At 47.3% G+C, this 26,789-nt stretch overlaps 1 protein-coding gene across 3 annotated transcripts; it reads left to right on the top strand.

The window, feature by feature from the left end:
• Gprc5a (G protein-coupled receptor class C group 5 member A) lies at positions 1-26,226 on the top strand. 3 transcript variants are annotated; one of them, XM_027429894.2, is made up of 5 exons: positions 1-599; positions 7,467-7,611; positions 21,281-22,207; positions 24,940-24,995; positions 25,254-26,226. In XM_027429894.2, exons 3-5 carry the CDS (start codon positions 21,292-21,294, stop codon positions 25,344-25,346), a joined length of 1,065 nt encoding a protein of 354 aa, XP_027285695.1. In that variant the 5' UTR covers positions 1-599; positions 7,467-7,611; positions 21,281-21,291; the 3' UTR covers positions 25,347-26,226. The 3 variants fall into 3 exon arrangements, with proteins under 3 accessions (XP_027285695.1, XP_027285694.1, XP_035304555.1); XM_027429893.2 differs by lacking the exon at positions 7,467-7,611; XM_035448664.1 differs by lacking the exons at positions 1-599; positions 7,467-7,611 and adding an exon at positions 13,066-13,458.
• Positions 26,227-26,789: the final 563 nt, after the last annotated feature.

Here is a 26,789-nt window from a genome sequence, read left to right as displayed (position 1 = left end):
CCTTGCAGACTGCATTCCGATGCTCAAGTGTCACCTAACAACCATGAGCACCCCAGTCCTCTCCCTTCTACCTGGGAGGGTGGGGAGGTGAAACCATGGTCCCTTGGAGTTTAAGCCAGCAACTCCTGGTTCTTCTGGGCAGCCCCTATCACCTGCTGTAATATGTACATGCCTCCATATTCCTGAAATGCGGACGGAGGTCATGGGTTAGACAGCTGTAACGACGGATGGCGCTGTATGATAGTGGGATGGCTTGAGACCGCAGGAGTTTATTTCCTCCAAGTTCTGGGGCTGGACGTCAGCAGTCAATGTGTCCACAAGATAGCTTCCTTCTGGAAGCTGTTTTCTCAATTCTGGTGGCCGCCATCTGTCTGGGCGTTCCTTGTCTTGTGGCAACTCCTGTCTCTGCCCCTGTTTCTCCAAGACCTGTGTGTACCTTCACTGTGACTGTGGTCTCCTCCTCTTCCTCACTGAATGAGCGGTGGTGGCAGTTCCCAGCAGCAGGCCTTCTATGCCTCTGAGAAATCTGGAAATAGAAGCTCAGACTTCCCACTGGCTCCCTCTCCAGCGTCAGCCTCACTGTGTTACTCATGCCCCAGGTTAGTAATGACTGGGCTGCTTCTGCCTCTGTGATTTTGTACATTGTGTTGTCTTTTTTGGAAATTTCTTCTCTCTTTCCGTTCTTCACATCTTTTCCATCCTTAGGCCTCTCTCCTCAATGGGGTCTAGCCTGTTCTCCATAGAGAATCCTTTTTCTCTTATCCTTTTCCTTTCTTGCAGTACTGGGAACTGAACCTATGGCCTTGCGTGTGCCAGCCAAGTACTCTTCCACTGAGTTACATTTCCACTTTCCTTTGCACTTTCTAGTTTGACACAGAGGGTCTTGCTAAACTACTCAGCCTGGCCTTCTTCTGACTCTGTAGCTCAGGCAGGCCCTGCAGTTACAATCCTCCTTCAGTGGCCTCCCAAGTAGTTAGGGTTACAGACATGGAGGACCAGGTGTGGCTCCACATGGGACTCTCAACTCTGGCCTTTTGTGTCTGGCTAGGGTTCTTGTGTTCCCCTCAGTGTGACACCTAACACAATGTGTTGGCCTTTAATACTTCTGTCTCCCTGCTAGACAGAGCCCCTGATACACAACTTCATTTGATTCCCAGCTTAGTTACTCTAAGTGTTGCAGCTCTGAACAGAAAGGTATCCTGGCAGTTGAGAGCCAAGGAATACCACAGAGTCACACTGCACTACAAACCTCACACAGATTTATTGGAAAAGATGGAAGAAGGTGGCTGCCTCTGCCCGGGTGAGAAGCAGCAGAGAACCGAGTGGGAGACAGGCTTATATAGGGTTTCTTGGGGGTGGTATTTTCCAGGGTGGAGATTTCCAGAGTGGGGATTGGTGGGATTTCAAGCCCTGAGCTTGGGTGGAGCCAGGGATTGGTAGGTTTTCAAGACCTGGAAGTGATTTGGACTTTTTACCCTACAGTTCTATAGTTCCCTAATGGCTGTGTAAATATGAAAATTCCTTTCAGCGGGCAGAGACTGTGAAGGGTCTATCCTAGACTTAAAAATCAAACAGTGTTGGATGTGGTGGCACAAGGTCTTAATTGGCAGGGGCAGGCAGATCTCTGCTAGGCTAGCTTGGTCTACTTGGTGAGTTCCAGGCTAGCCAGGGCTATGTAGTGAGACTCTGTCTCAAAAACAAAGCAAGGCAAAGCACAGGTCTCATGTGACTCAGGTGTCTCCCAGTTTGACAAATAGCCAAGGATGGTCTTGAACTTTGGATCTTTCTGCCTCTATCTCCCAAGTGCTTAAGACTGCAAGTACAGAGCACCACACTCAAGAGCACCCTTCATCATCTTCCTTTTAAAATTTAGATTTATTTTTAAGTGTGTGTCTGATTGCCCCAGAGCTGGTTTTACAGGGAGTTGCGTGCTGTCAGATATGGGTGATGGGAATCCAACCCAGGCCCTCATAAGAATGGTACAAGCCATTTCTCAAGCACTGGCACCCTCCATCTTGCTAGTGAAAAAAAGGAGAGTCCCAGCACTTGGGAGGTAGAGGCAAGAGGCTCAAAGCCAGCCTTGTCTGCACAAGGAGTTGGAAGCCAGCCTGAGCTATGCCCTGTTATCACCCCCTCCCCCCAAAAGAGGAGAGCCCAGCATTGGTGGGTGAGTCAAGATTAGGCCACTGATCTGGACATCATGTGGTGGTTTGTGGGATGCCATGGACGAGGTGTCAGCAGAGCTTGCGATCCCAGACCTCAAACGGAGGCAGAGCTGTGTCCCGCCTCAGGGAGTACAAGGCTGGCTCCCACCTGGCCTGCAGCATGCTGACCAAGGGCTTCCATATTCCTCTCTCTTTTCTCCCATCCTCATCTCCAGTCAGGCAAGCTTCCCTTCTTCATTATCGAACAACACGATCCGCCACGTGCTCACACTTCGGGGAGGCAGCCTGAATTGAATGCAATCGGGGTCTCCAGACTCCTTTAGACTATTTGTTTCACTGGCTCCTAAGTCTTTGCTTTCACAGCCTATTATTTATTTAATTTTATTATTTATTTATAATTTTATTTTTATTTTTTAAAGCAAATTGCGGAGGAAAGGGTTTATCTTTTTTTTAAAAAAAACTTTTAATTATTTCATGAGCATTGGTGTTTTACCCGCATGCATATCTGATTGAAGGTGCCAGCTCCTCTGGAACTGGAGTTACAGATAGTTGTGAGCTGCCATGTGGTTCCTGGGAATTGAACCCAGGTCCTTTCTGGAAGAGCAGCCAGTGCTCTTAACTGCTGAGCCATCTCTCCAGCCCCTTATTTATAATTTTAAAGTTTATTTATTATAAATTATTTATTATTTATTTGTGGTACAGGGGCTAGAACACAAAGCCTCATTCCTCTGGCATGCGAGGCAAGTGTTCCACCACTAAATAAGATATATCCCTAGCCCCTGCAAATCTTAGCTTTTTATTCAACCAATCAGAGTGGCACATCTTTAGTGTACAAAAGGATTATTCCACAACACCTGGATTCACTCTCTAGCTCAAGATCATCTTAAACTCATAGCAATCTCCTTGTCTCAGCCTCCCATTGTGTGACTACTGTGGGTGACTCACAGGCCAGCTTTATAAACAATATGGGCTGCTGAGATGGCTTAGTGGCTAAGAGCACTGGTTGCTTTTACAGAAGACCCAGGTTTGGTTCCCAACACCCACATGGCCACTCACAACCATCTGTAACTCCAGTTCCAGGGGATCTGATATCCCTGGGTACCAGGACTGCACCTGGTACACATAAATACACACATATATAATACATACATACATACATACATACATACATACATCCATGCAAGCAGAACATTCATGCTATAAAACAAAATACATTTTTAAAAAACCAAAGGAGGACAGGAGAGGGTGGTTAAAGGCCAAGGCAGTGTTCCAGGACTTTCCCCAGGGTGACATGAATAGATGTCTGCTCAGTCCAGACAGGGCCCTGACTGTAGCCCAAAGAAACAGTTCCACCCAAGTCTAGCCCAGAGAACCAATGAGCTCACTGGGTTACTTACTGGGGCACGCTTAAAAGGTGACTTATGGGAGCATGGGTGACTCAAAGGTAGCACTAAAAAGTCCACTCCAGCACCGGGTGATGACTCATAAAAGTTTCCTTGGTGTTTTCTGCCCAGCTTGCAGGCATCTCCACCTTAGAGTCTCCACTCTAATAATTGTTAACTTCTTATGTAACCTTGGGGTGGGGCCCTGTAACTCTCATTAGCTCCCAGAGTCTTATGGATTTTCCTCCAGGAGGGAAATGTTTCAATTAGGAGGAAATTCTTACATGACATGTGGGCATCCAAAATCAATGGCAAAGTGAAATATAAGGATGAGAGAGACAGAGAGAGAGACAGAGAGAGAGACAGAGAGAGAGAGAGAGAGAGAGCCTTCCCATACAAAGGGTTTCTTAGCCATAGGCCTGGACCAGTCAACCAGACATCAGCTGGACTATAGATTCTAGAGTGTAATGGGCATCAGGGCAAGTGGCGGGTGGCAAAGAAGAAATCTTGTCCCCTTTGCTCTTATTTCCACCTCAGACCTTACATCTTATGCTTGATGTCATGAGCCTCACCCCAGAAATAGTGACTCAGACCCTAAAATGTCAGGGCTGGAAGTGCCCTCAATGACAGCTAGCTCTGTGCTGTCCGAGGTGGCAGCCACTAGCCACACATGACTTTTGAACCCCTGATATATGGCTGGTCTAAACTGGCATGGACTTTTGAGGACATAGTTTCACAAAATAATGCAAAATAACTCTCTCTATATATATGTGTGCATATATATATATACATATGAATATATATATATATATATATATATATATATATATATATATATATATTGACAAAGCCTCACTGTGTAGCTCAGGATATAATTGAACTCAACATCCTCCAGTATCAGCCTCCCAAGTGCTGGGATTATGGTCATATGTCATCTTGTCTAGTTCTGTATTATATTTATTTATAACTAAAACCAATTTAAAATTACATTTATTTGTGCACTTGCTTATTTAGTGTCTGAGTACATGTCACAACACACATGTATGCGAGTACATGCCATGACACACATGTGGAGGTCAGAGGACAATTTGCAGAAGTTGTTTCTCTCCTTCTACTATGTGGGACTCAGGGACAAAACTTATTAAATCAGGGTTCATGGCAGCACTTTTACCCACGAGTCATCCGTCTCACCTGGCCCTTGCTTCACTAAAAAGAATGTTTTCTGTGGGCGAGTGTTTTGTCTGCACGTGTGTCTGTGTACTGGGTATGTCATGGGTACCCATAGAGGCCAGAAGTGGGCATCTGGTCTCCTGAAATTAGAGTTACAGTTCTGAGCCACCATGTGAGCGCTGGGAATTGAACTCAAGTCCTCTGGAAGATCAGCGCTCTTAACTGCTGAGTCATCTCTCCATCACCCTCACCCCCTGGCCTCATATTTTAAAACGTATTGAGATGATCCTATTTGGGGATCTATTCATTTAAATATATGATAAAGTTAATTCCTTTTTCTCTCATTTCTTCTTCACTTTTTTTTTCTTCTTCTTGAGATAAGGTCTCACTTTATAGCCCATGTTTGGCACTTAATATGTATTCTTGAATCAATAACAGTCATCCCTCCCCCCCCACCCCACCTTTAGTCTCTCAAGTGCTGGGACAATGGGTGTGAACCACCATGCCCAGCTCCCCTGTGTCCTTTTACGTCTTATAACTCAGCTGCTGGAAACTGTGCTGCTCAATGTATACATACACGGCTAGAATTTGGTTCTCTTGTGCAATGGTCCAGTTCAAGTTTTTGTAGATGACATAGTAGAAGCTCAGAGAGAAGCCCTTTTCAGCCCTGTCATTCTCAAAGACCCCTGACCCTTGTTGAGTTCCAGGAGAGTAAGAGTGTGCTTGAAGACCTCTGACCCACAGGCCTCTAGGTAATGGCCAAGTTAAGGTACTTACTGGGCTGGGCAGTGGTGGCGCATGCCTTTGATCCAGCACTGGGGAGACAGAGGCAGGTGGATCTCAAGAGCTAGTTCCAGGACAGCCTCCAAAGCCACAGAGATACCCTGTCTCGAAACAAACAAATGAACGAACGAACAAACAAACAAACAAACAAACAGAGGTACTTACTGGCTGTGGTTTCCTGGGCATGAGATCAACAGAGGCATGGTGTCCAAAGACTCAGAGTGTTCCCATCTTGGGGCTTGAACCCAGTACCTTGCACACCATAACGTAAGCTCATGAAAAGTCTTTCTCTCCCTCTCTTTTTCTATTGTGTTGTGTGTGTGTGTGTGTGTTTCACTCACCAGGTCAGAGGACAGCTTTGCTTCCTCTTCGACCTTCTTCGTGTGGATTTTGGGTTACTAGGCTGGGCAGCACATGCTTTCCTGACTAAGCCGTCTCCTGTGTCTTTCTGAGACAGGCTCTTGCCAGTAGTCCCCACTGCCCCACACTGCCTATGTGGTGCAGGCTGGTGGGCATCTTCCTATTTCAGTCTCCCAAATACTGACATTACAGGCATGCGCTGTCATTTGTAGCAAGTCACCTTCTGGTTTTGTTATTGGGGACTGGGTCTTCTGTAGCCCAGAATGACCTCAAACTCCGGATCCTCCTGTTTCCACCTCCCAAGTGCTGGGATCAAGGGGTGTACCTCCATGCCCAGCTTGTTACATTTTAAAACGCACTTAAGGGTGTGGAGCAAAGAAAGGCGATTTTTTTTTTTTTTTTTTTTTGAGTTCCCTAGGTCAGTGGTTCTCAACTGGTAGGTTGAAACCCCTGTAGGAGCCGAACAACCTTTTCACAGGGGTCACCTACGGCCATCATCAGAAAACACAGATATTTACATTTCGAGTCATACATAACAGTAGCAAAATTACAGTTATGAAGTAGCAATGAAAATCATTTTATGGTTGGGGGTCACCACACATGAGGGACTGTATTAAAGGGTTGCAGCATTAGGAAGGTTGAGAACCATTTTCCTAGGCCTTCCTCACCGCCTTAAATGACCAATTCCCCAAGCCCACCAAGGTGTCGGGGTAGAACCCGACCCAGCAACACATTCCAGGACTTTCTGACCACTGAGCAGGTGTCAGCCAGACTGGCCTGATAATGGAAGAGCTGCGGGCACCTGCCCAGACAGGTGGAATCAGACACCGAAGGCAAATTCCTTCCTTTCAAAATTTTATCTGGTGTCCTGCTCCTGTCAACCTGCTGTGTCAAACTTTTGGAGAGCTGGTTAGGAAGATGACGATATGATCTCTCAGCCCAGGGCTGTTCTATCCTGGCTAATGCCACTGTAGTTCCAACAAGTGGCCTCGCTGAACCATCTTTGGGTTCCCAGGGGACTTTTCCTTGTTTTTTTTTTTTTTTTTTTCTTTTTTCCCCCTTTTCCTTGACTGGGGGACCCACAAGAGGGTGGCCATCTCTTTTCATTTAAGCCTGGCTCCCTGCACACCGGAGGAAGGAGTGATGATGCGGGGTGATGCCAAGGGGAAATAAAGACCTATTTCTCCCGCAAAAAGTAACAAAGGAGCGGCAGGCAGCTGCTGGCTAGGTCTTTGCCCTTGGGGCTTCGGAGTGCCCTCGGGGAGGATGGGTGTGGCTCTCTCTAGGAGATGACAGTGGCAGTGCTCATCCGTAGCGGGGTTCACCGTGTGGCCTTTTTCTTGCCCGCGCTCCGGGTCTGGCCAGAGCGCTCGTCGTGGGGAGCTACGCATGGCACACTCGGGTGCTCACCCCACAACCCCGCCGCCTTATTTCATGAGTGACTGTGCTTCTGACGTCAGGGAGGCCTTCGGTTCATTCTCTGGCACGGTGACTCTATTTTCATAACAGCGAGAAGTGCCGCGGAACTGGATTAGGCGTGTCCTCTACCCCGCCCCGCCCCCGCCCCCTGTCCCTCGGCTCACCCTCTCCCTCCCTCCGGCGACAGAAGCCTTTATAACTGCTTGGCCGGGCCAAGGAGGGATCGGTGTCCCGGGACGTGCCCAGCAGCCAGGGGTCGCACGCTCTCCTCTCCGTCCCACGCGCGCGGGAGTCGCGAGTTCTCGGTTCACCCCCAGCGCCGCGGCGCGCAGGTAAGAAGGGCACGCGGGGCCCCAGCTTTAAGTCGGGAGAGCGGGGCTTGGGGGAGCCGTGGGGGCGCAGACAGCTTGTGCCGGGCTTCAGCTGGCCCGCAGACACTGATGGAACCGAGGAAGGAATGCCTTTAGCTTCACCCACCTCGGAGTGCCTTCTCTGGACTTCCCAGGCTAAGACAGGGGAAAGACCAATAAGCAAGCAGTCTCCAATTGTATTGCACAGGCCTGTAAGCCTGTACCTGGGAGGTAGAAGCCGCAGGATTAAGAGTTCAAGGCCAGTCTCTACATACCGAGGTCCAGGTCAGCCTGGGCTACCTTAGTACCTGTCTCAAAATAGAAAACAATATCTTTAAATATTGAAATGGAAAGATGTACGTCTTGGACTGCACTAGGCTGCCGAGCCCATCCGAGTTTCAAGGGAATTGTGAATGAATAGAGTGTGTGTGTTGGGGGTGGGGGGGGTGGCAAGGGGTGACAGGGGGGTAAGCTGTTCCTTTTCCGAAGGAGACAAGGCTCAAAGAGTGACTTCCAGATAGATCTTCCTCAAAACCCCTCACACTCCCGTGTGACAGAACAAAAACAAGGGGGAGCTCTTGGTATCCCTCCACCTCACCCTTTATTTTCCCCAGTGCCCTCACATCCCTCTCTCCCTTTAACTCCTGCCTGCCAGCAAGAGAGTGGAAAGCTCATCTTGCCCGAGGAGAAGCAGGGACACAGTGGCACGCAGAAGCAGGAGGTTGGCTGATCTCAATGAATCTGAAGACAGGAAACATTGGTTGTTGTTTTAATTTTTTTAGATATTCAGGCTGGCCTCAAGTTTGTAACCATCCTTGTGCCTCAGCTTCCAGAGTGCTGGGATTCTAGGTATCAGTCACCACACCTGACCAAAATTGTCTCTTAAGCGAAGACTCCTAAATGGCAAAGCCGGCCTGGTTCCAGAAATTGGGAGAACCAACATTCCCGACTTTTCTCCAGCCTAGCTTTCTTCTCAGAGGCTTTTGTTGAAGCCTGTGAAGGGTCCTTTGGAATTAGCCACTGCTCTGAGCTCATTCCTGAAGGAGAATTCTTTAGCCACTTCAGACACAATGGCTTGGGGACTTGGAGGGGAGGGTGAGGCCAGCACTCCACCCTTCGGGGTTTGTGTGCTGGCCACCACTGAGAGAGAGAGAGAGAAGGAAGGGGAGGAAGGGTTGGGAGGTGCTGCCCTGGGATCAAAGCAAGAACAGAGAGGTTGGCCTCCAGGCCCAAAGGGAATGAATGAATGGCTGGAGCCATCTCTGTGATTTCCCAAGAAGGGTCTCTACTTGGCCCCAGGCAGTCCAGGGTTCCTGGGCTCTGCAGAAACAAGTAGCTTATCAATCAGCCACCTGTTCCCTGAGGTCCTTATGCTGAGGGGGTCTTTGGGGGATGCCCAAGCACATTTTCTGTGTAGATGCTAGATTCTCTTGCTCTGTGTGTAGATCCTTGCTTCCCTGTGGCTGCACAGTCTCCTCCAGTGGCTGGTTGGGAACTTGCATTTTCAATTCCGTGCCATTCTTGAGAGGTAGCCGAGTGTGAGGAAGAATTCTGATGGAGGATCCTGCTGTTCTTTCTGGAGATCCATGAATGGAACGGTGTGATCACACAGTGGGCAGTAAACCCAACAGGATTTTTCACTTGAGGCGATCTGACCTTCAGAGCAAGGCTGACTTTTTTCTTGTTTGTTGGAGCCTCCTCCCCTCTGTCTGTAGGTGTGAACATGCCACGATGCAACTTGAGGGAATTGGTTGTGTATGGAACTGGGTCCTTAGGACTTTGCCACTTGTTAGCTCCTGCTATTGTTTTAGAAAAGGGATTGAAATAGCCTCGACTGACCTGGGATTCACTGTGTAGACCAGGTTGCCCCCAGTCAGATTTACTTCTATATTCTCAGTGCTGGTATTACAGACCCTCTGAAAACTCAGTGTTTGTATTTTAAACTCCCCCACTGCTTGAGTCAAGGTTTCATTGTGGCTCCTCCTGGCCTGGAATTCACCATATAGAGCAGGCTGACCTTGAACTCACTGCTTCCCAAGTGCTGAGAATAAGGCATGTTTCACCATGGCCGCTTTATTCTTGAGTTTATGGCCTTTCTTCCTTCTCTCCTTCCTTTCATTTTGAGACCAAGTCTTTATCATTTGTCCTGGAGCATTCCAAACCGCAGAATGCAAATGCTTCTCCACTTTCACTGTTTCAAGTGGCTGGGAGGACAGGTGTGACCCACTGCACCCTGTTTGTATGTTTATTTTAGATTTTTCGGATTCTTTGTGTTCTAAATGACACTCAGCTTGTGGTAAACATTCATGACCATTCGGATAAATTCCATCAGATAGAGCAGGGGTAGCAAACTATGATCTATCGTTCAAAATAGCCCGTAGTTTTGTTTTTTCCTTCTTAATAGTCTCTCTCTCTCTCTCTCTCTCTCTCTCTCTCTCTCTCTCTCTCCCCTTCCCTCCCCCCGTCCACACCCCCTTTTGAGACAGGGTTACTCTGTGTGTCAGTCTTGGAACTCTGTAGACCCGGCTGGCCTCAGACTTACTGAGATCCACCTGGTTCCCGAGGGCTTGGATTAAAGAGTTTCATAAGAGCTGGGTGGTGGTCACTCACATCTTTAATCCCAGCACTTAGGAGGCAGAGGCACGTGGATCTCAGTGAGTTCAAGGCCAGTCTGGTCTACAGAATGAGTTCCAGGACAGACTCCAAAGCTACAGAGAGAAATCCTGTCTTAAAAAACAAAACAAAACAAAACAAACAAACAAACAAAAGGGAAACGTTTCATGGGGACATATTAATGCTCATTTGTTTTTGTATTATTTGTGGCTACTTTTATGTTACAAAATCACGGCTTCCAGAGTCCCAACTTCTTACTGCCATTACAGAAAGTGCTTGACAACCACCAAGTTAGAGGGTCTGAATTATTTGGTTAATAATGAAGATTTGAATGGAATGACGATAGACAGACAGTGTTTCCATTAAAGTATCCAGAAAACATTTTTGAAATCTTGTTGGTTATTTATTTTATGCATGACATCTGCCAAGGACCAATTTTTAAGTCTATAGGTGCAGAGGAGATGGCTCGGTGTGTAAGAGTGCTTGATGTGCAAACACAAAGACCTGAGTTAGAATCTTAAACACCTGTGTAAAACCCGGGGCATAGCCATGTATGGCCGCGCATGTCAGAGATAGGTAGATCCTGGGAGTTTCCTAGTCAGCCAGTCCACCAGAACACTGAGCTTCAGATGCAGTGAGAGACTGTCTCAAGACAATAAGGCAGAGAGAGAGCTGTGGAGGAAGACACTGTCCTCCTCTGGCCTCTGCCTGTAAACTCATGCTGGTACATAGTCAACACCAAGAAAAAAGGCTGTAACCTTGTTTTTTATTTTAGTTTCCTGCATCTTCTGTTTTAAACATTTCATGTTATGTTTTTCTTTTTTAACATGATGCATCTCTAATTGTTTTTTGTTTGTTTTGTTTTGTTTTTTCACTGTGGGTTTTATTTACTATGCAGGTTTGACTGGCCTGGAGCTCATGTAAACCAGGCTGCTCCCAAACACATAAGACCCACCTGCCTTGAAATGCTCGATCCCAGGGCTATCATCACACACAGTGGTTTATAGTGTTGCATTGCACATTCTCTTTCCTCTATAGCCCATTTGCTTTGTTGAGAGTTAGAGTGGGATGGCTCCACTCTCGGGTACCGCATGAAGGTGAAAATGGGCCTGAGCCTTCTTGTTAAATTTGTCCTCGTCGGTTACACGGTGATGGTGTGTTTTCCTTCCATCACTACCTAGAAACTCAGCTCGGTTCTGTTAGTAAGGCGTTATTCACTGGATGCTGCTACGATGTGTCATGTTTATGTGATGGGAACCTGGATGGCTCCCTGGTCCTGGGGATCTCAGGGAGGTACTTCCCATCTTTCCTAATCCCTTTTCAAGTGCAGAGACGTTCCTTGGGACTCCTCCCTTGGAAGAACTCAGCCTGGATAAAAGTAAGAGAGTCAGAAACATCTGCACAGATTCATCTAAAATTTCTTAATCCCGTAGCTGGGTGTGTTGGCTCACGAATGAGAGCCCATGACATGAGAGATGGTGGCCGCCGGAGGGTTGGGAGTTTGAGGCCAGCCCCAGCTACACGAGAATGAGACCCTGTCTCAAACAAATACCTCACCCCCATTACTCACACTTGAGTAAGTATTCAGCAGTTAGTCTTAGTCCAAAATACTTGCTCAGGACCACTGAGCAGAACATATATATAGAGATGCCACCAGCCAGAAGGTCTGCTCTGTGTCCTCATGGAACTTGTCATCCAACAGGCTTGTCAGCACTGGTGTGTCCATCTATAGTCGCTACAAGGTACATGGAAATCAATACTTTACTGTCAAGCCTAGGGTGAGAACTACACATTTGGAGTGAGGTAGGATTAACAATAATGTGATAAAATTCCCAGTACTTCCAGGTGGTGGTGGCTCACACCTTTAATCCCAGCACTCGGGAGGCAGAGGTAGGTGATCTTTGTGAGTTCAAGGCCAGCCTGATCTACAGAGTGAATTCCAGGACAGTGAAGGCTGCACAGAGAAACCCTGTCTTGAAAAACAAGACAAAACAAAACCCAACCCCCCAAAAATCCCAGTAAAGTTTAAATTGGGAGAAGAAATACAACTGAATTGTAAGCAGGAGGGGAAGGGGTTTTCTGACTAACAGAATGACTTCATGTACTAAGTATGATTCTGTATGAGAAGGCCCGGAACAACCCCAAATTCCGATTCACATAGAAAACACTTTTGGAATGTCGGGTGTGGTGATGGACACCGGGAATCCTGGCACTCAAGAGGCAGGAGGATCGCGAGTTTGGGGTTAGTTTAGGTTGCTTACATGTCCAAACCCCGTCTTTAAAGAAGGAAAGAAAGGCCTGGCAGTGCTCGCCTTTAATCCCAGTACTCAAGAGCAGAGGCAGACGGATCTCTGAGTTCAAGGCCAGCCTGGTCTGCAGATCAGGTTCCAGGACAGTCAGGCAACACAGAGAACCCTGTCTTGAAAAGCCAAAAAGATTAAAGAAAGAAAGAAGAAAGGAAGGGAGGGAGGGAGGGAGGGCCAGATGGCCTGGCTTTTACGAGCACTTGTTCTTTGAGAAGACCTGCGCTCAGTTCCCAGAGCCCTCTTTGGGTGCTTTACAACTGATTGTGACTCCAGTTCCAGGGGATCTGACTGGTATGCTCTTTGGACCTCTGTGAATACCTGTACTCCTGTGTCACACATAGACATACACACATTTAAAACTTAAAAAAAAATGAAAGTAGACACTTTTGGATAATTTGCATATGTCAAAACCCATAAAAGACATGTCAAAAAAACCCCCATACATTGCCTTGGACAAATAATTTAATTTCTTTCTGGCTCAGTTTTTTCAGCTGTCAAAGGGAGTAATAAAATATTAATTATGGTAGCTCACATCTGTGAGCTACATAGTGTGTTCAAAGCCAGCCTGGGCTACAGGGAGACCCTGTTTAAATAAAACAAGCATTAAAGTGGGGCTATGAGGATTAAGTGACACCATGCATGGCACAATAAAATTTTTACTAAAATATAGGCTCTTATTCCTAGATAGCTTCATTGCATGCCCTACATTTCCAACCAAACTAGACGGTTGCCTCTGCTCCCAGTCCTGTGACAGTGGCAACACCAAGTTGCTCATAGTTTAGGAATCTGCCCTCTGCCCATTCCTCCTGGTCTCTTTCCTACCTTCACAGTAGGCTCACTTCCTCTGATCATCTCTCATGCCTCTTCTCCCAGGTCCGTCCTGTACCTCCCTCCTCTTCATCCTGGTTAGGTAGGTGAGGCCACGGTTTCCCATGAGCATGCTCTCCACGATCCCTAAGTGGATGGTCTGTCTGTCAGTCGTCTGATCCACTCACTCTGTTGCTTCTCCCAGAGCAGCAGCCACACTCTGGGTGCTGTGGGGTTTGTCCACTTAGTGCTTGTTGATGAGGGAGATTGACTACCTGAAGGGTTGCTTGTTCTGGATATCTACTGGCAGTTAGAGCTTGATTCTGTGATGGCGTGGAGTGGTGGTTCTCACCCTTGGGACGCAACCCCTCCCACAGGGGTCGGATATCTGGTGTCATGCTTATCCGATGTTAACATTATGATTCCTAACAGTGACAAAGTTACAGTTATGAAATATCAACGAAAGAATTTTATGGGTGCGAGTCATCCTGACTTGAGGAACTGTATTAAAGGGTTGCAGAGTGAGGGAGGTTGAGAACCACTGGTAGAGTCTGTGGAGAGAAGCTGGGGTACGGGGAGGCGCTGGAGACCATGCTGGTGACACAGAGAGGAAGAGAAGCAAGGATGAAACCATTTGCTAGGAAACTGCTCTACCCATCCTCGGCCCTCTCCGAAGACATTTATGTATTCTAAAATAGATCCATTTCATTATTTTTAATTATGTGTTTGTGTAGATATGGGCATTTTCACACATTTGTGTCATACTTTTTTTTTTTTTTCCTTGTTTAGACAGGGTCTCCCTATGTAGCCCAGGCTGGCTTTGAACTCAGAGATCTGACTGCCTCTCTGCCTCCTGCTGGTCTTCAAAGCAGTCACCATCATGTCTGGTCCTATACTTTGTCCTTATTCATTTCTCTTCTGCACTGCTTTCCACACACATAATTTAATTAAAAAATATTTCTTCTACACAGGATCTCACTAAGTTTCCCAGGCTGACCTTGAATTTGCTATCGTCTTGCAAGTAGCTGGGATTACAGGCATGGGCCTCCAAGCCTAGCTGAAGTATAGAATTATAAGTGTCTATCCTTTGTGACAACAGACACTTAAGTTCAACATTTAAAAAAAGTACAAGCAAGCCACTTGGTAGTGGCGGCATGCCTTTAATCCCAGCACTGGGGAGGCAAAGGCAGGTGAATTCTCTGTGAGTTGTGAGTTGGAGGCCAGCCTGGTTTATAGGACATCTGTAGCTACACAGAGAAACCTTGTCTTGAAACTCCACCCCTCCCCCCCCAAAAAAAATGTACGTGCATGTCTGATGTGCCAGAGGATGACGATTCTACCTTCTACTTTGAGGCAGTAGTCTCTTGCTCACCCTTGAGTACTACGTCAGACTAGCTGGCCCGAGTCAGCAGAGAGTCTCCTGCCTCCCATCTCCCTGTAGGCTGCCCTGTTGGGCTTTAAACTGGGTTCTGGGGATTCAAACTTGGGTCTTCATAATTATGTGGCAAGTACCTTATCCACTGGGCCATAGCTTCATCCTTAACTTCATCTCCCAAGAATTAACCTAGAGGTAGATTATTAGAATAGCAGATGAGATGATATGTAATATATAAGTGCAATATATAAATAATATGTAATATATAAATAGGAGAATGTGAGATAAAGCATAACATTTGAGCATAGTGCCGATCCAGCATGTGGCAGTGGATGTCGGTGAATGCCTCGTGATACTGACTGAATATAGCAATTCAAGAATAGAGAGAACATGAAAATGCTACAGAGTCTTAAGTTTGCAGGGCTGAGATCTAGATGTCACCCCCAGGGTAGTGCCACAGAGGAAGGCACTGTGGTCCCTTTTGATGACAGAATGAGGTGAATCTCAAAAGAAGGAAGACAGATAAGCTTAGAGCTGTCTTAGCTCCTCAGCATGTCCATCTATGAGGTCTGCTAGGAAGGGCCCCGTGGAGCCAGCATCCAGATCTAAGCCTGTGTGAGCCCCTAACACTATAGCACTGACGAGGAGTCTGGGAGTGGAGCATGGAACCAGGGGCTCATCAAAAGCTGGCAATTATCCTTGCATGCCAGCCAGTGCCACATGCCAAGGCCATGCCTAGGGTCAACACTATTCATACAGCTTTGTCTTTGTCCCTCAGACTCCCAGGCCATCTCTCCCCTGACCTCACTCACCCCAGGCCGGGTTTGGGAGTTTTTGAAGTTTGCGATACATATTTTAATGATAGGAGGTCAGGTGAAGAAAAAGGTAGGGCTGGGAGAAAGCCCTGGAGGCTGTCTTCATGGACTGCCCAGCGGGTGAGCAGTGATGCTGCCTACGGGATCAGTTCCCCTGGTTCAACAGTACATCCCTTGTTTCACAGAGGAGAAAACAGGTTCAGAGGGTTAGTGACTAGGTTCATACACAGTGTACCTGAAACCCAATTATACTAGTGACCTTTCTGATTGCTATGACCAAAGACCTGTCAAGAGGGGGAAGGATTTATTTTGGCAGTTTGAGGGGCTACAGCCTGTCATGGTGGACATGTGTGGTGACAGGAGTTGACGAGTGGCTGGTCACATTGCTTTCACCATCAGGGAGCAGAGAGTGGCCAGGAAGCTGGGTCAGGCTAAGAACTCTGAAAGCTTTTCCAGGTAGGCCCACCAAAGGCTGGCCCACATCTGGGGACCAAGTGTGCGGACACATTTCATATTCAAACCATTCCAGATGTGAAGGGGAACAGGACTTGGAACTGAGCTGAGCAAGAACCTCCCTTCTCATCTCCCTTTCTCCTCTCTCCAGGCCCCCACCCCACCCTGCAATTGTGTGTTTTTTCCTTACTTTCCTGTCCAGACTCATTCCAAAAGGATTTAGGCAGCATCGAGTAATTTCCCATCCTGTAGCCTGTGTGGCTCAGGTCTATAATCCAAGTACTTAGGAGGCTGAGGCAGGAGGATTTCCAGGAGTCTAGGCCAGCCTCAGCTAAAGTAAGACCCTGTCTCAAACAAATAAACAGACAAACAAACAAAAAAATAAGCTGGGTTAGGGAGATGGTTCAGTGGGTAAAGGTGCTTGTGGCTAAGTCTGAGAGCATGAGTTTTATTCCTGGGACCTGCATGGTGGAAAGAGAGAACTAACACCTTCAAGTTGTTCTCTGACCTCCACGTGTGTACTGAGGCATACACATGGCCTCCCAGCTCCAAATAAGTGAGTAAATAAATAATTAAGTATAAAAAAAGAAAAGAAAAACTCAACAAAAGACTCTACAACAGAGCTAAGAGCCTGTGTTCGACACCTTTTTGGTTTCTCTCTCTCCTTAGGACCATACAGCCTTGCTTCTCAAGTGAGTTTTCTTTTCCTCTGACTAAATTCAAAGTATTTAGGACACTTTTAAACTTGTTGAGCAATCCCAGCCAGCTGGGGAAAGGGTGGAGGAGGGTTAATAGGTGAATTACATTGGTAATTCCCCCCAAATTAGTCACCCACACACAAAATACTCACTAAGACTTTTTGCTGTTGTTGCTGCTTGAGGTGGTGGTGCAGGCCGCATTCCCAGGACTCGGGAGGGAGAGGAAAGAGGACAAGTTTGATGCTAGTCTGGGCTGCAGGAAACCCTGTCTCAAGGAACCAAATCGGTGCTTGTCCACACCCTATTGTGGGCTCACAAGGTCCCACACCTCCCTGAGGATTTATGTGTAGTTACTGGTTGATAGGGCTGGGGGCCACGGGGTTGGCATTTTCTTCAGTAAGTACATGTTCCAATAGGTAGCCCTAATGAAATGCATTGGGTCACAAAAAAACAGATAGCACTTGGGAGGCAGAGGCATCTCTGGTCTGGTCTCTTTCCAAAGAGAGTTCTAGGCCAGCTAGGACTGTTAGACAGAGAAACACTGTCTCAAAAAACCAAAAGTGCATAAATCATAGTTTAAAAACAAAACAAAAACAAATATACCATGAAAGTTTTCTAAAAGGTTATTTGTGGTGTCGGGATAGGGCACATACCTAGTATGTATGAGGCCCTGGGTTCAATACACACACACACACACACACACACACACACACACACACACACACACACCTACACCCCCCCCCCACATCTAACTAGATGGATGCTTGATATTTAAAAGACGTATCACAACTGCCCTTGACTTTGGAGTTGGGAGGCGCCAAGCAGGACATAGTCCCGTACAGCTACAATGAAGCTATAATTCCTATGTTCCTTTGTTTAGTGCTGCAACTGTCTTTTAGGCCAGAGTCTCTGTCAAGACTCATCATCATCATGAGGTTCAAAGTCCTTCCTAGAGATCAAGTAATTATGATGAACAGATGCTTGTCCACAGACTAGAGGGCTGAAGTGGCACAGTAGGGCCAGGGGACATGGAGAAACAGAAGAGCCATGCCAACCTTTGTGACAAATCTGAAAGGTCAGGGAGGGATGGGATGACATGTGTCCCTTGTTGCCCTTCTACCTCTAGATGAGACTGGGGTAGTGTGTGCGCGCGTTACTGAGGTTTGGACCTAGGCCATTTTGCATGCTAAGCAAGAATTCTACTACTGAGCAATGCTCCCAGCCCAGAGTTCTTGTGATTGTCACACAGTAGAACTCAGGAAATCTGTGGGTGTTATTTGTCATTACTATAGTGAGATAGCTGAGGCTGGGTACCTTTTTTTTTTTTTTTTTTTTTTTTTTTTGGTTTTTCAAGATTGGGTTTCTCTGTGTAGCTTTGGAGCCTATCCTGGCACTCGAGATGGAGACCAGGCTGGCCTTGAACTCACAGAGATCCTCCTGCCTCTGCCTCCCGAGTGCTGGGATTAAAGGCGTGTGCCACCAACGCCCGGCAAGGCTGGGTAACTTTATAGAGAGAAGAAAGCTTGTTCTTATAGCCTAAGAGTTAGGGGTAGCATCTGGGATTGGCCTTCTTGCTGGCAAAGTCTCATGGTACCACAAGGTGTCACATGACACAAGGCATCACACAGCATGGGACAGGAAGCCTGTAGGTGTACATGTATCTTTTCTGGTCTCTCTTCTTCTTATAAAACCACCAGGATTCAATCATGGGTACTCTATGCTAATATTCTTATCTGATCCCCTAAAACTCTGAAAGGTGCCATTTAAAAGCCTTCGTCTGATCAAGTGATCTTCCTGTTGTTTCGGGTTTTGAGTCACACATAGTTTCATGTAGTTCAGGATGTCTTCCAACTCAATATGCAACAAAGGCTGGTCTTGAACTCATGATCTTCCTACCTCCACCTTCTAAATAAATGCTGGGATTATAGGCATGTACCATCGTGTCCAGAAGTTTCCACCCTCTTATTATCTCACAGTGGGGACTGAGGTTTAACTGAGCTGTGGAGTGGGGAGGGACAGGTGCTACAGAGACCATGGTAGTGCACATTGTTGAATGATTATTATAAAATGGAAAATGAACCTTGGAGAGCCAAATTTCATGAACAACCAAGGAAGGCAGAGTTAAACATTTAGTGTAGCTGTATACAAAGTTCTAGTGACTGGGGTTGGAGAGACCATTCAGCAGCTCACAGTGCCTGCTGCTCTCCCGAAGGACTGGAGTTCAGTTCCCAGCATTCAATACTCAATCACTTGTAACTCCAGCTTCCGGGAATCTGACCCCCTCTCCTGGTCTTTGAGGGCACCTGCGCTCACATGAGCATACCCATACACAGACACACATGCATGCACATAATTAAAGATAATAAACTCTTAAAAATTCCAATGTATTAGCTGGAGAGATGGCTCAGCAGTTAAGAGCACTGCCTGTTCTTCCAAAGGTCCTGAGTTCAATTCCCAGCAAGCACATGGTAGCTCACAACCATCTGTAATGAGATCTGGTGCCCTCTTCTGGCCTGCAGGCAGAACACTGTATAAATAATGAATAAATCATTTTTAAAATTCCAATGTATATAATATGCATTTACATAAGTGAATTCATGTGTATATATGTTACTCATCTACATAATTTTTTACTCATTATTACATGAATAAAATAATTTTAATAGGATGGCTTGTCTCACCTAATTTTTAGTTATTTATTCATGGTAGGGTCTCACTCTTTAGCCCAAATTAACCTAAAACTTGTAGCACAGACTGGCCTCCAACTCACAGTAATCCTCCTGCCTCAGCTTCCTAGTTTGCCTCCTTAGGGGAGGCAGGTATTTGAATTCTGTCTATGCTGACGAGGCTGCTCTTTGGTTAGTGAGAAATGGCTCTCTCTGCCTTTTGAATTGATCATAAACACATGGGATGGGAGGAGGAGGAAGTGTGGTCCTTATTTGTTGGGTGAGCACGGTATCCCACAGCAGTAGACACTCTGTAACACGGCTGGAAAGTCTCACCTGCAAGCATTGCTATGCCGTGAGGCAACTCAGACTCATTGTTTCTCTGCTTCCTGGAGAGAGGCGCCGATGCAGCTGTGCTCTGGTTCCATTCCATGCTTCCTGACCCCAGCCCCCCTCTCATTTCTGTCCTCTCCCTCCCCATTCTCTATCCCACACTAGAGGAGTCTTCTGCTTTTCCAAAGAGTCAGCCTCCGTGGCTACACCCTTCCCAGCCAGTCACAGCTGGTTGTAGCATTCACCCCGATTCTTAGTGGACTCCGACTTGCTGTGGACCGAGCAAACCCTCGGGAGAAAAGAAAGCTAAGGAGAGGAAGGAAGCAGGCATGCTGGTGCCGGCCTGTAACCCTAGCACTCAGGAGGAGCCAACAGAGGTCAAGGCCATCCTTAGCTACAAAGCTAGTTTGAGACTAGCCTGATCTACATGAGACCCTGCCTCAAGAAACAATAAAACAAAACAGAAAGGAAGAAAGAAAAACTAATGTGAGAGAGAGAGAGAGAGAGAGAGAGAGAGAGAGAGAGAGAGAACACCATACAAGTAACTCATAGAGGAAGTGTCATAGTAACTCATAGGATTTTTATTTATTAAGACATTCAGGATCATAGATAGCCAAATCTAGCCTGTTGAATTTCAGTGTCTTTCTGACACAGGCTTTCGAATGTGAAAATTCCTATCTCTTTTGTAGTTTGTCTTCCTGTTGTTCAGAATATTTAGAAGTCATGAGTTTGGGCAATGAGGGTATGGGACAGAAAAAAAAAAAAAAAGCCTTTTCCCTGAGGAATTAAGGACTGAGAAGAAGTCAGCTGTGGTCCATGTAGCAGTTTCCGGTTCTAATGGGTGAGCAGGTTCTGGGCTTTGTGGGTCATCCCTCAGCTGGGAGCTTCTAGTCTTTCCAGTATTTGGGAGTTTGAGCTATGAGGATATCGAGCTGGAGGCCAGCCTGGGCTTTATAGGAAGATCTTTCTCAAAAGACAGACAATAAGCCGATAACTCCAAACTGGTCATGGAAACTCAAGCCTGTAATCTTAGCACTTAAGAGGCCGACGCAGGAGGACCGTCATAAGTTTGAAGCCAACTTGGGCACATATCAAGTGCCAGGCTCATCAGGGATGATACAAAGAGAGGCTGTGTCTCAGATAACAAGACTAATAAAAACAGCAACAAAAAACCCAAATTAAAAACAATAAACCCCCAAAGCCAAACAACAACAACAAAAAAAATCAAAAGAGATTAATGAGAGTTAAATGGGAAATATGAGACTCATTCCCTCTCTTCATTGGCGCTTAGAAAAGTTGGCTTTTGAAGGTGTGGGAGTGTGGATGTATAGGGGTGGGTAGGTTAGAGGATGGGACCAATGAGTTTAATCAGAGTTACATACAGAAGCATGGTTACTGACCAGTGGCTAAATCTCTCCATCTGCAGCAACGTTAACTACCTGTAGACTCCCAGAGAGGAGTGAGGTCCAAGTCCCTCTCCTCTGTTAGTTTATAAGGGAGACCGACTAAACTCAGTCCCATTTCCATCCTGTGTCTCAGAGGCTTGCCTGGTCCCTAATTGTGCTTCTTCTTTTTTAAATCATAGGACCAACCAAAATGTCTGCCCCTAGAGGTTGCCGCTCAGACCTGGATCCCAGGTACTACAGACTTTGTGACCTGGCTGAAGGCTGGGGCATCGCCCTGGAAACACTCGCCGCAGTGGGGGCTGTGGCCACAGTGGCCTTCATGTTTGCACTCCTGGTCCTCATCAGCAAAGTGCAGGACTCGAACAGGCGAAAGGTGCTCCCCACCCAGTTCCTCTTCCTCCTGGGGGTGCTAGGGATCTTTGGCCTCACCTTCGCCTTCATCATCAAGCTGGATGGGGACACAGGACCCACACGCTTCTTCCTCTTCGGAGTCCTCTTCGCCGTCTGCTTCTCTTGCCTCCTGGCCCACGCTTTCGACTTGATCAAGCTGGTCCGAGGGAGGAAGCCCCTGTCGTGGCTTGTGATCCTAAGCCTGGCAGTGGGCTTCAGCCTAGTCCAGGACGTCACTGCCGTTGAGTACCTGGTCCTCACCATGAACAGGACCAACGTCGACGTCTTTTCCGAGCTGCCCGCCCCCCGGCGCAATGAGGACTTCGTCATGCTGCTCATCTACGTGCTCCTCTTGATGGCACTGACCTTCCTCGCATCCCTCTTCGTTTTCTGTGGGTCCTTCCCTGGCTGGAAGAGACACGGGGCCCACATATGCTTCACCTCATTCCTCTCCATTGCCATCTGGGTGGCCTGGATCGTCCTGCTCCTGATTCCCGACATCGGCCCTGAGTGGGATGACACGATTCTCTGCACAGCCTTGGTTGCCAACGGCTGGGCTTTCCTGGCATTCTACGTCTTCCCCGAGTTTCTGCTGCTCCCGAAGCAACGAAGCCCCACAGATTACCCCGTTGAAGATGCTTTCTGTAAACCCCAGCTCATGAAGCAGAGCTACGGTGTAGAGAACAGGGCCTACTCCCAAGAGGAAATCACCCAAGGTACGGTCCAGGAGGCCTTGGTATAAAGAAGCGGAGGGAAGTTGGACGGGTAGTTCAGGCTCATGTGTGCATGCCCGCGCGCGCACACACACACACACGCACGCACGCACGCACGCACGCACGCACGCACACAGAGGCACATACATCTCTAATCTCAGCGCTTTGGGGATGGAGGCAGGAAGATCATGACTTTAAGATGGGTCGTGTAGAAAGTGTGTCTCAGAATACACAAACCTTGTGGGCGGGGCATGTAGGTGGGGGGGGAATGTCAGAGAGACCCTCCAGTACCACTTAAAGTGGGTACTGTGGCACACACTTGTAAGCCCAGCACTTGGGAGGAAGAGTCACGAAGATCAAGTTCAAGGTCCTTTTTGGCAACATTCGGATTTCCAGACCAGCCTGGGGTACATGAGGTGGTCTCAAGAACACAAAAACAAGCTGTTCCGGGGTAGCACATGCCTTTAATGCCAGCACTTGGGAGGCAGAGGCAGGTGGATCTCTGTGAGTTCAAGGACACACTGGTCTACATAGTGAGTTCTAGGACAGCCATAGCTACCAGAGCAACCCTGTCTCAAAAAATGAAAACAAACAAAACAACAACAAAGTACCCAAACCCAAAACAAACAACAAAAAACTCCAAGAAAAATAAAACTAACAAACCAACTACAAAAAAACGTTCCCAACTATAAACCGGTAGTTCTCTGGAAATCACATCAGCAATTTCATTCACAGCATAAGGACATTTCAGAAAACAAGCAAACAAATAGGCAAGTAGTAAACAAAACGGAAACTGGCTGGAGAGATGGCTCATGTTTAGGAGCGCTTGCTGCTTTCGTAGGGGACCGGTTTTCCAGCATCTACACCGGTGTTCACAATCACTGGCAACCCCAACTCCAGGAATCTTGTACCCTCTTCTAGACTTCATGAGTACCAGACACATGCAGAGTACTTACATACAGGCAAAGCACTTATACACATAGAACTAGATCTTAAAATAAATCCAAACACCCCCTGAAACAAAACCCCCAAACTGTAAGGAACTCACTGGCTATTTACAGATTCTGGTCTTGAGTAAGCTAACATCTGTATCAGTAAACCAGCATCTGTATTAGTAAACCAATGTCTGTATTAGTCACTTTTCTGTTGCTTTGACAAAGTACTAAGACCCATTTTGGCTGCTGACTCCAGAGGGGCGAGAGTCCATCATGGCAAGGAAGCTTTGTGTATAAGTGTATGAAAGACATTCCTATATTGAGGCTAGGTCTTGCTATGTAGTCCTGGCTGTCCTTGAACGTTCTGTGAAGAGCGACTGGCCTCCCTCTGGATGCTAAGCCTCCTGCTTCTGTCTTTTTTTTTTTTTTTTAAAGGTTTATTTGTTTGTTATGTATTCAGTGTTCTGTCTGAATGTATCCCTGCAGGCCAGAAGAGGGCACCAGATTTCATTACAAATGATTGTGAACCACCATGTGGGTGCTGGGAATTGAACTCAGGTCCTCTGGAAGAGCAAACAGTGCTCTTAACCTCTGAGCCATCTCTCCAGCCCCCACCTCTGACTTTGGAGTGCTAAGACTGTGGGCGTGTGCCTGGCTTGACGTTCTTTCTCGGATGTCTTTCTAGTCACTATTACTGCTCACATTTCTCTCCACATCCTGTTTTGTCAGGTCTGCCTAAGTAGAGAGGCCTTCCACAACGGAAGCCCTGGTCTCTATGGCTGGTTAGGGTGCAGCTGCTTGTCTTCTTCCTGCTTCAGAGTTCAGAATTCCCCAGCCTGTCTTAGAAATGGCTCCACCATGTGTGTGCACCTGTAGAGCCTAGGTATTCTTGTTAGCGAGTTTGCCTCATTCAGCTTGATTTGTTTTTCTTACAGGGTAGGGCACACCTTATGTTCATACTATCTTTGCTTGTTTATTTTTAGTCTCAAAATTTTAATACTGCTTATTTATTTACTCGTGTGTGTGTGTGTGTGTGTGTGTGTGTGTGTGTGTGTGTGTGTGTGTGTGTGTTACAACACACAAGTATGTGGAGTTTGGATGACAAGTTTCAGGAATTTTTCTACCATGTGGGTCTTGAGATGGAACTTGAGTCATCAGGCCTACCTTGACAATACTTATTTTGTTTTTTTTTGAGACAAGGTCTCATGGAACCCAGGTTGGGCTGGAACTCACTGTGTAGTTGAAAATGACCTTGAACTCCTGATCCTCTTGCCTTCACCCCTCAGGTTGTGGGATTACAGATGTGCACCACCCTGGCCAGGTCCTCACACTATCTTAAATGAAGAAGTATTTAGTAAGGGGGCAGGGGCAGGGCAAGGGGCAGGGGCAGGGGCAGGGGCAGGGGCAGGGGCAGGGGCAGGGGGGCAGGGGCAGGGGCAGGGCAGGGGCAGGGGCAGGGGCAGGGGCAGGGCAGGGGCAGGGGCAGGGGCAGGGGCAGGTAAATACATCAGGAAATGAAAGAGTTGCTTTAAAGCCAGCTCAAGTTCAAATATCCTATGATTGTCCCCAAATACACACAATACAGTCACTCATAAACTCTTCCCAGGTTAGGAAATAAATAAGTCCCCATGGCTCCAGGATGTGAGTGTCTGGTTTGGGGCTGGAAGACATGTTCTTTCCCTGCAAGACATTTGAACTGCTGAGGCCCCAAGGGACCAACTGTCACAGACACCGCAACAAGTGACACAGTGAGGAAAGCACAGGTGTGGCCAGGTGCCTCAGTTTCTCCCTCTGTTTCAGGTCTTGAGGCAGGGGACACACTCTATGCTCCTTATTCGACTCATTTCCAGCTGCAGGTAAGTGACCTTTGTCATTCCCCACTCCCCCCTCCCAGGGACAGTGGTCCTTTGGGAATAGATATTGCCACCATTTTGGTGGCTCCCGAGTGGCCATCCTTAAGGGATGGACGCCTGCTTTCCCACACTGTGCCTCTTGGGGTTGGAATGGCACACAGACAGGCCCAGGGAGGACCTGCAGAGACCTTTAGAGAAGGGTACTGAAGGTTCACTGAAATGGCCATGGAAGTTTTAACCACACAATCGTTTTCTTTACAGAACCGAAGTCCTCCAAAGGATTTCTCCATCCCGAGGGCCCAGGCCCCAGCCAGTCCATACAATGACTACGAGGGACGTAAAGGGGACAGCTAACTGTTGAGAAGAACGGGACAACCAGAGTAAGGCAGCAGGTCCAGTCAGGAGCTCTGCAGATGTGAACTGAATCCGGAGCATCTTAGGGGAACTGTACATGAGAGCTTGCTCCCTGCCCAGCACACTGCTGTCCTTCTGTCTGGGGCTGCTGCTCCTAACAGACTGCTTCTTCGCAGTGTTCCAGTGTTTTCCTTTGTCCCATTCTTAGGATACTTCTTGGAGGTGGGAGTCTTGGGCAACTCAGGATGAGACTCTTACCTCTCCCATGAATGGGAGCGACCATCTGCTCATCTAACTCCTCACTGACTTGTTGGGCTTCGGAAGCCAATTCATCTAACTCAGGGTGGGTTTCATGAGGATCACTTGGCACAGATCAGAACTGCAATTTGCACAATCTCAGAAAGGCGTGGGATCTCCACCCTGTCCGTATCAGTCTACACTGGAAGCTAACCTGGCCCTGCCCTCCCAGGTCTTCCTGCCCGGGTAGAAGAGGCTAAAGGTTACCAAGTGTCTATTCTCAGTACACTGCCCCACAATGGCCTGAGCAGTATGGACACTGATTTACAAGGGCGTATCACCTTCAAACTTGCTGCCAGCCCCAGACCTCTGTGTACTTTGCCAGGAGCTCTTCTGGACATTACTGGAGTGGGCAAGGGCTGATTCTCCCTGCCAGGAGAATTTGGGCTTTGTTATTGCCATAAATTCCTGACACGCACTCCTTAGTCCCTTCCTGCTCCCCAGCTCAGTAACAGATCTATCCTGAGTTCACCTCAAACTCTGTAAGTGGGCAGTGTTTATTCTTGGGGTGGGATGTATTTGTTGTGTGATAAGGTATTCACCTGGGTATGCAATAAAGATGTGATAGCAACCACTTTTAAAATTTAAATTTATTTATTTTCTTAAAAATATTAAGGGGCTGGAGAGATGGCTCAGAGGTTAAGAGCACTGACTGCTCTTCCAGAGGTTCTGAGTTCGATTCCCAGCAACCACATGGTGGCTCACAACCATCCCTTATGAGATCTGGTGTCCTCTTCTGGTGTGCAGATATACATGGAAGCAGAATGTTGTATACATAATAAATGAATAAAAATTAAAAAATTAATACCCTGTCTCAAAAAACCAAAAAAATTATATTTTAAAGATGTTTATTCTGGGTGTGGGTATGCACAGGCCATGGGGAGGTCAGGGAGGTCTACATACCCTGTGGGGCAGAGGATTAGGAATCTATTACGGAGGAACTGGGATCCTCACACTTAGCCACATACATGGAAGCAATATGCAAACATTAGCTTAATTAGGAACTTGCCCCTTAAGAGTCTTCCCATGGGCCTGGGCATGGTGGCACACACTTTAATCCCAGCACTCAGGAGGCAGAGGCGGGTGGGTCTCTGTGAGTTCGAAGCCAGCCTGGTCTCCAGAGTGAGACTGGGTCAGAGTCTTGTC

Source organism: Cricetulus griseus, chromosome 8, assembly GCF_003668045.3.
Source record: "Cricetulus griseus strain 17A/GY chromosome 8, alternate assembly CriGri-PICRH-1.0, whole genome shotgun sequence".
Taxonomy (NCBI): domain Eukaryota; kingdom Metazoa; phylum Chordata; class Mammalia; order Rodentia; family Cricetidae; genus Cricetulus; species Cricetulus griseus.
The sequence above is the reverse complement of the archived record's forward strand: the minus strand, read 5'-3'. Positions and strand labels throughout refer to the sequence as shown.

Excerpts from the sequence above, each read along its gene's own strand:
- Gprc5a (XM_027429893.2), top strand. The coding sequence starts at position 512 with ATGCCTCTGAGAAATCTGGAAATAGAAGCTCAGACTTCCCACTGGCTC. Across the intron at positions 600-21,280 it reads CTGTGTTACTCATGCCCCAG|GACCAACCAAAATGTCTGCC; the intron begins GTTAGTAATGAC and ends TTTAAATCATAG. Across the intron at positions 22,208-24,939 it reads CCAAGAGGAAATCACCCAAG|GTCTTGAGGCAGGGGACACA; the intron begins GTACGGTCCAGG and ends CCTCTGTTTCAG.